The 11,351-nt window shown below is 58.6% G+C and overlaps 1 protein-coding gene across 6 annotated transcripts in view; it reads right to left on the bottom strand.

Moving 5' to 3' along the window:
- Window positions 1–288: 288 nt before the first annotated feature.
- The window catches only part of USP20 (ubiquitin specific peptidase 20), a 40,175-nt gene continuing 29,112 nt past the window's right edge, over window positions 289–11,351 (bottom strand). For 5 of the 6 annotated variants that reach the window (XM_032418623.1, XM_032418628.1, XM_032418627.1 and 2 more), the window contains exons 16-26: window positions 7,733–7,766; window positions 7,487–7,532; window positions 6,416–6,596; window positions 6,212–6,338; window positions 5,332–5,501; window positions 5,162–5,243; window positions 4,105–4,213; window positions 3,163–3,265; window positions 2,242–2,313; window positions 1,693–1,869; window positions 289–614 (exon numbers count right to left, since the gene is read on the bottom strand). In XM_032418623.1, the coding sequence (XP_032274514.1) occupies window positions 1,709–1,869; window positions 2,242–2,313; window positions 3,163–3,265; window positions 4,105–4,213; window positions 5,162–5,243; window positions 5,332–5,501; window positions 6,212–6,338; window positions 6,416–6,596; window positions 7,487–7,532; window positions 7,733–7,766 (1,085 nt within the window). In that variant the 3' untranslated portion in view covers window positions 289–614; window positions 1,693–1,708. Of the gene's footprint in view, window positions 1,551–1,692; window positions 1,870–2,241; window positions 2,314–3,162; window positions 3,266–4,104; window positions 4,214–5,161; window positions 5,244–5,331; window positions 5,502–6,211; window positions 6,339–6,415; window positions 6,597–7,486; window positions 7,533–7,732; window positions 7,767–11,351 lie in introns of all 6 variants that reach the window. The other variant, XM_032418625.1, reaches the window with a different exon arrangement.

The following is an 11,351-nucleotide window of genomic DNA, read 5'->3' as shown; positions in this document are numbered from 1 at the left end:
GTGGCCGGGGGCGCGGCGCCAGTAGGGGACCGGCCCGTGGGATGTGCTGGCCTTTCCCCTCCCCCCCCCACATCTGGCCCCACTTCTCTGGGTCCGGGCTGGTTCCAGGAAGATGTGTCCGCGGCCCCCTCTTCCTCGTCCACTCTTGCAGCCTCCAGACGCTGTCTGGTTTCAGAGCCCTGCCAAGCCCCGTCCCTTGTGTGGTGGTGGGGACCGCTGACCCCCCAGCCCGGGCTCAGGCCCCCCGCTAACACAGTGAGCTGCCCGGACACAGACGACAGCGGGAGCTGTGGGGACGCGTACGTATTTATTAGGACATTCCGAACACCGACGAGGCCACGCCGACGGGGCGGCGAGTTTACAACCTGGCGCAGAACCTGTCACCGGCGGGGTGACGACGTGTGGCCGCCCAGCCCCACCACGGGGTCTCCTGCTGGCTGCAGCAGGAACTTTCAAAAGACTGTAGCACATGTCAAGGGACTCCAGAGCGGCTTGTTCTTCGATCACATGCTGCCTCGGTGGGGAAGGAACCGGGTAGAAGGACTGCAGTGAGCTACATGCCGCGCCAGCGTCCGGGGCTCTGCCGGAATTCCAGCCACATCTGCTTCGAGAGACTGAAGGCCACGGCGTGTGGGGGCCTGGGTCCTGAGGCCCCTTCCCCGCCCCCGTTCCCTCTGGCCCTGACGAGGTGGGCATCTGGCCCCAGCAGCTTCGTCCAGGGGCATGGGCGCCCCCGGAGGCAAGGCCCAGCCCCCGGGGCTCATCCCAGCGCCCCAGCGTGGCCTGGCTCAGCATCCAGAACAGGCTTCCACAGCCGACTGAGAGCTGCCCCAGAGCCACAGCTCCCTGGGCTCCCCATACAGTGTGGCGAGAAACAGGGAGCCCCCCAGGGAGGCCGCATTCGCAGCAAAGCACAGTGACACGGGGCACTTGTCACCTGGTTCCCCGGTGGGGACGAGCAAAAGCCAGACCGTGGGGCCACCTCGGCAGCAGGGGAGCCAGGGACCAGCTGCCTCCAGAAACAACCCCCACCCCAGGTCCCCACCGCACAGGAGTCCAGAGTCGTCAGCCTGCAGGAGAAACGCTGAGAGCAGCCCAGGGTTCCGGGGCCTTTCTGTGACACTGGGGATCGGGGCCGAAGCGGGGCCTAGGGAGGAGCTGGGTCCGGCACCCCCACTGCTCCAGCTCAGGCCTCTGCACCCCAGCTCCCTGCTGTGCGTCCCGGGTGCTGGAGCTCCTCCCGCCCCTCGGTCCCTAGGCCACAGCCCCTGACTTGGAACTCCAGGGACCCAAGCTGGGCCCGAGCGAGCGAGGGGGCGGGTGGGGGACACAACGACCGTGACAAGTGGGCACAAAGACCCAAGTTAAGGAACGTCGCAGAGCCCTGGTCATTTGAAGAGCCCGAAGTGGATGTATTTCCTGGTTGCGACATTACTCCCTGGAACCCAAACGACTTTTCTGTCTCTTTACACATCTGGGTTTCCCAAACGGCCAGCCTCTCTTCCGGGCACAAGCACGCCCTCTGCAGGGAGGAGGGCCAAGGCGGGGGCCTGTGGGGACACTTGGGTCACTCAACCCGGCGGGGCCCACGAGAGGGTTTTTCCAAACAGCCTCACGGAAGGTGCGTTCAGGGATGCGCTCTTCCAATGCACAGGGGACGGGAGAGGGTCTCTGCAAAGGGAGGGGACTTACAGACTGGCCCACCAAGTCACACGGCCCGGGTCTCGGCTTCGATCTTCTGCTCCCCGTGTAGGCTCTCTGGGTCCTGGAGCTGGGCCACGCTCTGTCGGATGGCGATCTCGGGGCCGCCGCCATACAGGTTGTTCAGGTAGACCCAGGTCTCCTCTGAAATCTGCCCGTAGTCAGCTCCTGCGGGGCCCCAGAGGCCACGTGGTCGGGGCTGGGCTTGCGCATGCCCCCTCACCCCGTCCGGGAAGCCATGGTCTTGGCCGTGGGGGCTCCGGGAGGTCTGGGCCCCACGAGGGAGCTTCCGTGCAAAGCTGCTCAAGAGCAATCTCGGGCCGCTCCACGGGGACGTCCGTCCGCTAAAGACCCCAGAAGGCACATCTCCACTGCCACCCGTTTCCCGGGGTGGGGGGGTGCCCGCAAAGGGCAGGCAGAGGCCAGCACAGGGCCCGGGTAGGAGTGGCGGGGGCTCCCAGAAGGACTGACTGGCAGCCAGGAGGGACCGTGGGGAGGCTGGCTGGCCAGGGAGGCAGGCCTGAAGCCGGCGAGACTCACCCTGCTTCAGTTGGATGTGGCCGCTTCCTTTGACCTGTGCAATCCTGCTGTTGTCAATGGGCCCAGGGGGCTCTGGAACAGACGCGGCTCAGGCTCAGCGCCTCTGGGCCCCTGCAGCAGCGGGCAGCCCCCCGGTCCCCAGCACGGCCCTCCAGCTCTCAACAGGTAAGAGCCGTTCTCAAGGCATGACTCCAACACCGCGACCCCAGAGAGGCCGTCCGGGGCCCACGGGGTCCGTGTGACATCCTCACAGGGGCAGGTGTTGGGCACCGGATGCTCATCCACAGAAGGGATTTCTGGGACCCGGGCACTGGCTTCAGAGCCCCTTCCCCAAACCTCACGTAATCCTCAGCCACCCTGGGCCTTGAGAGCTGTTCCCAGAGGCAGGGGGAGGACCGGCCCAGGGAAGAGCTGGCTGAAGGCGAAGCCGGGGCCCGAGCGCGGGCTGCAGCGACTCTCCAGCCCCGCCGAGCCTGCCTGCCTCCCCCAACCCTAGGGAGCCCCCGGGGCGCGCCTGGCACCTCACCGCCCAGCAGGGCCTGGACGGCAGCAAGGCCCCTCCCCTTGCCCCGAGGCCTGGCTGGTGCTTGGGCCCTGAAAGGCCAGTGTCCCGTGCATAGAACCTGCTGACCCTGCCGGGCCCCCCAGCCCTAGGCTGGGAGCCACGTGTGGAGCTCGGGCTCTGCTGTTTCTTGCCGGGGACTGCGGATGACTCTGGGAGGCAGCCTTGTCTGGGCACCAGCAGGGACAGGACGTGAGGAAGGGGTGAGCAAGCCGGCCCCTGTCCTGCCGCAGCAAGAAGGCCTGGCCCTGGGCGCTGGGTGGCCTGGCCCAGGTGGGGGGGGTGGGCCAGCGATCCCGGCCCTGGGGCAGGGGGAACACCTGTGCTGGGGGCGGGCGGGGGGGCCGTGCTCCACTCACCGTTGTCCTTGCCCTTGACAAAGGCCTCCCACTCCCGAAACCACTGCATGCTGATGCAGTAGATGACAGCCGGAGACTCCTCCGCCTGGAAGGCTTTGTTCAGCTGGGCCGCCGGGGAGAGTCCGCAGAGGGGAGCGTCAGCACCACTGCGCAGCACCCCGCTGACCCTCCCCTCATCCCCAACTCTTAGAACACACCAGATACTCCAGGTAGAAGACTTGGGGCTCCCAGACAAGTCCCACCACTCCAACGTCTGCAGGGAACACTTGGGGGGATCTCTCCAACCGAGACCACAGGCCGATGCGGCTCCCCCCACTTAACCGAATGCGCTGATTTGCTCCATTAACTCTTCTGACCCGTCATTTTTCCACGGGCACAAAGCTCAGTGGCCTTAACTGTCTTTCACCCACGATCCACCCCCGAAGGGCGGGTGGTCCCCGGTCACCCTGTTCCGAGCAGCCCCGGGCCTCACACACGCCTGCTTCCTTTCCTGAACAGGATCATCCTGGTCGTTTTGCCACTTGCTTTTTTCACTTAATGCACCTTCCGTGTCACTTTGTAGAGCCCCGTGGTTCTCACTAGCGGGGAGATCTGCCGCCCAGGGGACATGGCCGATGTGTGCAGGTGATTTTTGTGGTCACTGGCATGCGGGGGGCCAGGGATGCTAACTGTCCTCTCACACACAGGACAGCCCCCACAATAAAGAGTCACCCAGCCCCAAACAACAGGGCTCTGTTCTTTTCAGAGCTGCTCAAGCAGAGGGACCTGAGCCTCCAGAACTCGACCCCCTGAGAGCAAAGCCTGCACGTCTGGCCGCTCCGTTCTCCCACAGGACAGGTCTTCCAAACAGAGCCTGACCGCACACGGCTCTTCAGTCCCCGGCTCCCCACATGTCCCCCCCAGAGGCCAGAGGCACGGCACCCCGCCCCCGCCCGCACGCACCTTAATGAAGGTGTCGATCTCGATCCGCCTCCGCTTGGCCAGCGCCTCGATCTCCACCTGGCAGATGCAGCACACGTACAGATGGTTCACGGCGGGGCCGCCCCCAAACCTGCGCCCGGGGGGAGGGCAGAGAGAGAGAGAGCGCGCGAGCGCACCCTGAGGGAGGGGTCCGGGAGGGGAGGCGGCAGAACGTGACTGCCCTCCACTTGGCGGGTTTCTCCTCCTCCTCCGGGGAGCCTCCCTGATGCCGCCCTAGGTGCCCGGTGCTCGGGCCTGTTGACTTTTCTGTCTCCCTCACGCGACTGGCAGGGGGACCTGCATGCCAGTGGGCCCGCAGCACCCGGCCCCGCACCTGGCCCAGGCGTGTCACAAAGCTATGTTTAAAGGCTAAAGGGCAGATTAACATTCTTGCTTCCTCTCTTGGCTACTGGGCAGGAGCCGCTGTGGCCAACAGCCCACCCGGCCAGATCCCGAGGACGGTGTCAAAGGGAGGCAGAAGCTTGTCCCTCTGCAGGTAGGAGGGTGAATTCCCACGGGATATGGGGACACATCTCCCTATGGGGCTCTGACCCACCCACCACCACCGGCCAAGTCTGCACCGGACCTGCCAGCGGATGGGGCAAAGCCTGTCCGAGGAGAGGCCTCCCCGGCCTGTCTGATTACTCTCTTAGGGGGGCACATCCTGCCTGCCCATCTGCAGAGCGACCCGGGCCTAGGCAGGTCCTCGACATGAGAGCCACGTTTCTGGTCCTGAGGGACTTGAACCTGGAGGGCCTCAGGCCGCACAAGCCCCAGGCCATTGAGCTGGGCCGGCCCGAGCCAGCACGCCGGGGACTATCTGTGAGAGGGACCTGCTGGCCTTTGCTGGAGCCAGCCTCTGTCCCTCCCGACTGTCAGGGTCCGACGGGTGCCCGCAAGTGTCTTCGTCGCTGCAGTCACGCGCAGGGAGGCTGGCAGCTACTTCTAGACAGCGTGGGGGCCCCGGTGGCCTCTGCTCCCGGGTCCCCTCCCGGCCCCACGGACGGCGGCCCGGACAGGAGCAGGCACGGCACCTTACCTGTTGTACAGGTGCTCCCACACGTTCTGGGGCAGGATCACCACCAGGTCGTCGATGTAGTGGTATTTGTGGGGCGGGATGCCTGTGGAGGGAGGCACAGGGATGGAGTGCTGGGGGCTCGGCCGCCCGCCCCCTCCCCCCCACCCCGATCACAGAGGAGGCGCCCTCACCTCCGTGGGAGCAGAGGAAGGTATGATTGGTGATGGGCCCCGGCTCGGCGAACGTGTTGAACTTGTTGAGCCATTCTCGAGACACGTAGAACCGCAGCAGGCTGGGCTCCCGCATGGCAGCCAGGGACACCACTTGCTGCCGTTCCCGCACAGCCTCCTCACTGCTCTTCCTGCAGCAGGGGTGGGGCAGGGGTGGGCAGAGCAGGGGTGAGCAGGGGTAGAGCAGGGATGAGGCAGGGTTAGGGCAGGGGTGGGGCAGGGATGGGGCAGGGGTGGGGCAGGGGTGGGCAGAGCAGGGGTGAGCAGGGGTAGAGCAGGGATGGAGCAGGGTTAGGGCAGGGGTGGGGCAGGGATGGAGCAGGGTTAGGGCAGGGGTAGAGCAGGGGTGGGGCAGGGATGGGGCAGGGGTGGGGCAGGGGTGGGGCAGGGGTGGGGCAGGGGTGGGGCAGGGATGGGGCAGGGGTAGAGCAGGGATGGGGCAGGGGTAGAGCAGGGATGGGGCAGGGGTGGGGCAGAGTTGGGGCAGGGGTGGGGCCGGGGTGGGGCAGGGGTGGGTAGCGGAGCCCCTCAGGATCCAGCAGCATCTCAGCGGCCCCACCACCCCTGCCAGAGTGCAGGCCACGATCACTCCCACGGGAGCACTACGGGAAGACCCAAACTCAACTTCTTGGGTTCCCCGCTTTCCCCACAGCCAGAAGGCTCTTTCTTACAAGCTGGAACCCTTACTGCCCGGGGCCTAGAACCTTCCAGGCTCCACCCCCCACCACAGGCACCCAGAGTAAAGCCCCAGGGCGTAGGGGCTGGCCATCCCGGCCCACAGGTCACCATCTGTCCTTGACCCGGACCCCTCCCCGCCGAGACAGCCTGCCCGGGGCCCCACCGGTAGAAGAGCACGTAGGCCTCCGCGTTCTGCACCACCGTCTCGTGGACCTCGGTGACATACTGGTCGTCGAACTCGTACCACTGCCCGTTGATCACGTTTTGGCAGTAGGCGATGTAGTGGCCACCTGCGGCGGGAGGGGCAGGCTGGTCACGGATGCCCCAGGGGACGGGGACAGGGGTGAGGCAGGGGCGGCTGACTCACTGCCTGCCGTGCCGTGGTGGCAGATGACCGAGAGGAGGTCGTAGGTGGTGATCTGGGACGTGCACTCCTTGGCAAGGAATGGACGCAGGTCAAGTCCCTCGAGGGGGAAGGAGACGTGGCTGCTGATTTTGAACGAGTACATGACCTCGTGCCGAAAGCGCTTCAGGTGGATGCACAGGATCTGGGGGGCCGGGGGAGGAGGCGGCGGTCATTCCAGACAGGGCTGGCCGGGGCCCTGTGACCCCCGGTAACGAAGCGGGGGCTCAAGGCCGGGCTCTGGGACACCCGCCGGCCCACTCAGGTCTCGCCCTCCAGGTGAGCACAGGAAACGAAGCAGCGAGAGCCTTCCGGAGGCCCAGGCCGGCTGAGGGGTCCCGCCCACTGGCCGCCTGGCCACTCGGAAGAGCTGTGCGCGGGAGCTGAGCTAGCTCGCTGCACGGCCCCGGGCAGGGGCGCCCCCGCAGGCTGTGCCCGAGGGCGGCGCTGGGCCGGGCAGGAAGCTGACCATCAGAACTCTGACTACCAGTTCTGTGGCACCGACTTCCCCACAGCTTTTCCACGCGGGCTTCCCAAACCTGCTCGACACCACCCAAGCACCCGCATCCCGGGCCACGCTCCTCTGCGCTCCGGCCACGCGGCCCTTCCTGGGTTTGGCCAAGCCCGTTCCGGCCTCGGAGCTCTGCCTGCCTGCTCCTTCCCGCTCTCCCTCCACCAGGCTGAAGCCAGCCCCTGTGCTCAGGGCTCACTCAGACCCACTTCCCTCAGAAAGGCCTTCCCCAACGCAGACGGCCTGGTGGCCACGTCCCTCCCCAGACACCTGTCTTCCTCCAGGTGGCACCCTCCACCCCACACCCGCAGAGTGTAGGGGGAGCTGAGGGAGGGTCCCAAGTCACAAAGTGAGAGATGAGCCCCTCCACCTGCCAGAGCCTCCCCCCCCAGCAGGTCTCTCAGCCGAAGCAGGAGACGCCCCCCTGCCCTAGGCCTCTTCAGCTCGGGCTCCCTGAGGCAAGGGGTGACAGCTCCACCACACACCAGAGGCAGGCAGAGACCGCGGGAGGCTGCCCCACTCACCTCGGGCAGCCGCAAGACCTTACAGTACTTCACCCCGTTCCGCAGCCTGGCGGGGAAGAACGGGGGAGAAGCGGTGAGCATCCCGGTGTGCGGGCAGAGGGGCCCGGCGAGCACCCTCCCCACACGGTCACCTCTGTGAGGTCAGGGTCAGACTCTCTGGAGGAACCAGGGAAGTACGTGGGACACAGACAGACCGAGGCGTGGGAACGGACCACCGGGGGGAAAGCCCAGAACACACACACTTACTTTTTACACCGTTCACAGCTGTACATGTTGTCACCTAGGGCAGGAAATGCAGACAACGGTGAGCAGGGGCCGGAAGTGGGAGCCGAGGTGGACATAACGATTTATGCTTACGAGACACAACCCGATATGCCGCCTGCAAGAGACTCACTTCCGCTTTAAGGGCACACGGGCTGAGAGAGAGAGGGATGGAAGGAGACATTCCCTGCGGATGGAAAGCAACAGAACAGAGGACGCTGTACTGACATCACATAAAGTAGACTTTCAGTCAAAATCTGTCCCAAGAGACGAAGAGGGTCACTATGTAGTGATAAAGCAGTAATTCAACAAGAGGACGTAACCATTGCAAATATATGCATCCAACACCGCAGCACCTAGATATTTCAAGTGAACATTAACACAGCTGAAGGGAGAAATAGTCAGCAATACAATAATAGTTGGGACTTCAATATCCCACTTTCAACACTGGGCAGATCATCCAGACAGAAAATGAATAAGGGAACCAGACCTGAATGACTACAGACCAAATGGGCCTAACAGACATATACAGAACATTCCATCCAACAGCACCGGAATACACATTCTCAAGCGCCCACAGAACATTCTCCAGGACAGCTCCAGGAGCTGGGCCACAAAGCAAGCCTTAATGAATTTGGGAAGATGAATATCATATCGAGTATATTTCCAACCACAGTAGTATAAAACTAGAAACCATGAACAGGAGGAGAACTAAAAAATTCACAAACAACACACGCCTCAACAACAGACAAGTCAAAGAAAAAATCAAAAGGGAACTCAGGAAGTATCTCAAGATAAACGAAAATGAAAACACAACGTACCAGCACATACGGGATGCAGCAAAAGCAGTTCTAAGAGGGAATCTCATAGCAATAAACACCTACATTAAGAAAAAAGAAAGATCTTAAATGAACAACCTGACTACACCTCAGTGAATTAGAAAAGGAAAAATAAATTGAGCCCAAACTTGGCAGAAGGAAGGAAAGAATAGAGATTAGAGCAGAAATAAGTAAAACAGAGATGAGAAAATGAATAGAAAAAAAGTCAGTGAAACTAAGAGTTGGTTTTCAGAAAAGATAAAATTGAAAAAACCTTTAGCTAGGTCAGCAAAATGAGAGAGAGAAAGAGAGAGAGGGAGGGAGGACTCAAATAAACGAAATGGAAGAGGACCCTTACAACTGACACCACAGAAATACACAGGATCATAAGAGGCCCTACAGCCAATTAATTGTACACCAACAAACCGGATAACCTAGAAGAAATGGATACATTCCTAGAAACATACAACCTACCAAGACTGAGTCATGCAGAAAGAAAAAATCTGAATAGACCAATAATGAGTAAGGAGATTAAAGCAATAATAAAAACAAACAAACAAACAAGAAACCTCCCAATAAACAAAAGTCCAGGACCAGATGGTTTTGCTGGTGAATTCTATCAAACAGTTAAAAAAGAACTAACACTAATCTTTCTCAAACTCTTCCAAAAAACTGAGGAGGGTACCCTGATACCAAAGGGAGATAAGCACACGATAAAAAAAGAAAACCATGGGCCAATATCCCTGATGAATATAAATGGAAAAATTCTCAACAATATTCTAGCAAACCGAATTCTGCATCATATTAAAAGGACCACACACCATGATTAAATGGAATTTAACCGTGGGAGGCAAGTATGGTTTATCATACACAAATCGATGCACATGATACTCTACATTCACAGAATAAAGGATAAAAATCATATAATCCTTTCAATAGAGACAGAAAAAGCACTTGACAAATTTCAACACCCTTTCACGATAAGAGCTCTCAACAATTGGGTGTAGAGGGAACATACCTTAACACAACAGAGACCACGTAAGATAAGTCCACAGCTAACCTCATCCTCAACAGTGACAAGCTAGAAGCTTTTCCCCTAAAATCAGCCATGAAACAAGGGTGCTGCCTCTCACCACGCCTACTCAACCCAGTACTGGAAGTCCTAACCAGAGCAATTAGGCAAGAAAAAGAAATAAAAGACATCCAAATAGGAAAAGAGGAGGGAAGACTGTCTGCAGGTGACATAACCTTATACTTAGGAAACCTAAAGACTCCATCAAAAAATTGTTAGGACAAATCCATGAATTCCGTAAAGTTGCAGGGTACAAAATCAACATAAAAAAGTCGGTGGCATTTCTATATACTGACAGTGAAATATCTGAATGAGAAATAAAGAAAACCATCCCATCTACAATTGTGTCAAAGACGGTAAAACACATAGGAATAAATTTAGCCAAGGAGGTGAAAGATCTGTATGCTGGAAACCATACGACACTGATGAGAGACATCGACAAAGAGGCTGTGACATCATAGAAAATACAGCCCAAGGTTCCTGGCTCAGAGCCTCTGAAGTCCTTGTACTCTCCTAAGTGGTAAGAGCACTGGGAGCAGCATTTGTCCTGATATTTGCTCTTTGACCCTGCTTCCTGGCACAAGATTCCTAAGTCCCTTGGGATTTGCTAAGTGATGACAGTGACTTTTGTTCTATGAGGTGACTCTAGGGGCACCTGGATGGCTCCGTTGGTTAAGTCTCTTACTCTTGGTTTTGGCTCAGGTCATGATTTCAGGGTCATGAGATCGAACCTGCATCGGGCTCCATGCTCAGCATGGAGTCTGCTTGACATTCTCTTCCTCTCCCTCTGCCCCTCCCCCTGCTCATACGTTCACTCACTCTCTCTCTCCCTCCAAAATAAAAAAAATAAAATCTTAAGAAAAATAAATAAATAACAAGATGACTGTGGATGGTTCCGGAATTAGGGCTGGTCACCAGAAAGACCAAGCCATGATTAGAAGTTTGGAATTTTCAGCCACACTTGTGTTCTACAGACAGGAGTTTATAACTGATCATGCGTACGTGAAGAAGCCTCCATAAAAATCCCAATGGCATGGGCTTTGGAGACCTTTGGAGTTGGTGAACGCATGGAGACCGAGGGAAAGTAGCGAGCTCAGAGACTGGAAGCTCCGCGCCCCTTCCCACATACCCTGCCCTGTGCATCTCTTCCATCTGACTGTTCCTGAGTTACAGCCTTTTATAATAAACCAGTCACCTAGTAAGTAATGCCTCTAGCAAATTTATCAAACCCGAGGAAGAGGGGTTGGAACCTTCGATCTATAGCCGGTCAGTCTGAAGCACAGATGACAAGCGGGACTTGTGACCGGCTCTTGGGGAGGGGAAGTCTTGTAGGACTGAGTCCTTAACCTGTGGGATCTGATGCTGTCCCCAGGTGACAGTATCACAACTGAGTTGAATTCTCAATACCCAGCTGGTGTCACATAACCGTGTGGTATGGGCAAACCAGCACGCATCTGGTGTCAGGAGTGTTGTAAGAGTGATGGGACAAAGACGGAGCTGTTTCTACACAATGACCAAATAAGTGAGAAGATACCCTGCATTCATGGATCAGAACAATAAATATTGTCAACATGTCCATGCCAGCCAAAGCCATCTATAGATTCAATGCAATCCCCATCAAAAGTCCAGTGACATTGTCCACAGAAATAGAAAACAATCCTAAAGTTCATATGAAACTACAAAAGATCCTAAATGGCCAAACAATCTCGAGCAA

Source organism: Phoca vitulina, unplaced genomic scaffold (assembly GCF_004348235.1).
Source record: "Phoca vitulina isolate PV1807 unplaced genomic scaffold, GSC_HSeal_1.0 scaffold21, whole genome shotgun sequence".
In the NCBI taxonomy this organism is placed as follows: Eukaryota; Metazoa; Chordata; class Mammalia; order Carnivora; family Phocidae; genus Phoca; species Phoca vitulina.
Note: the sequence above shows the minus strand (reverse complement) of the source record. Positions and strands in the feature narration are given on the sequence as shown.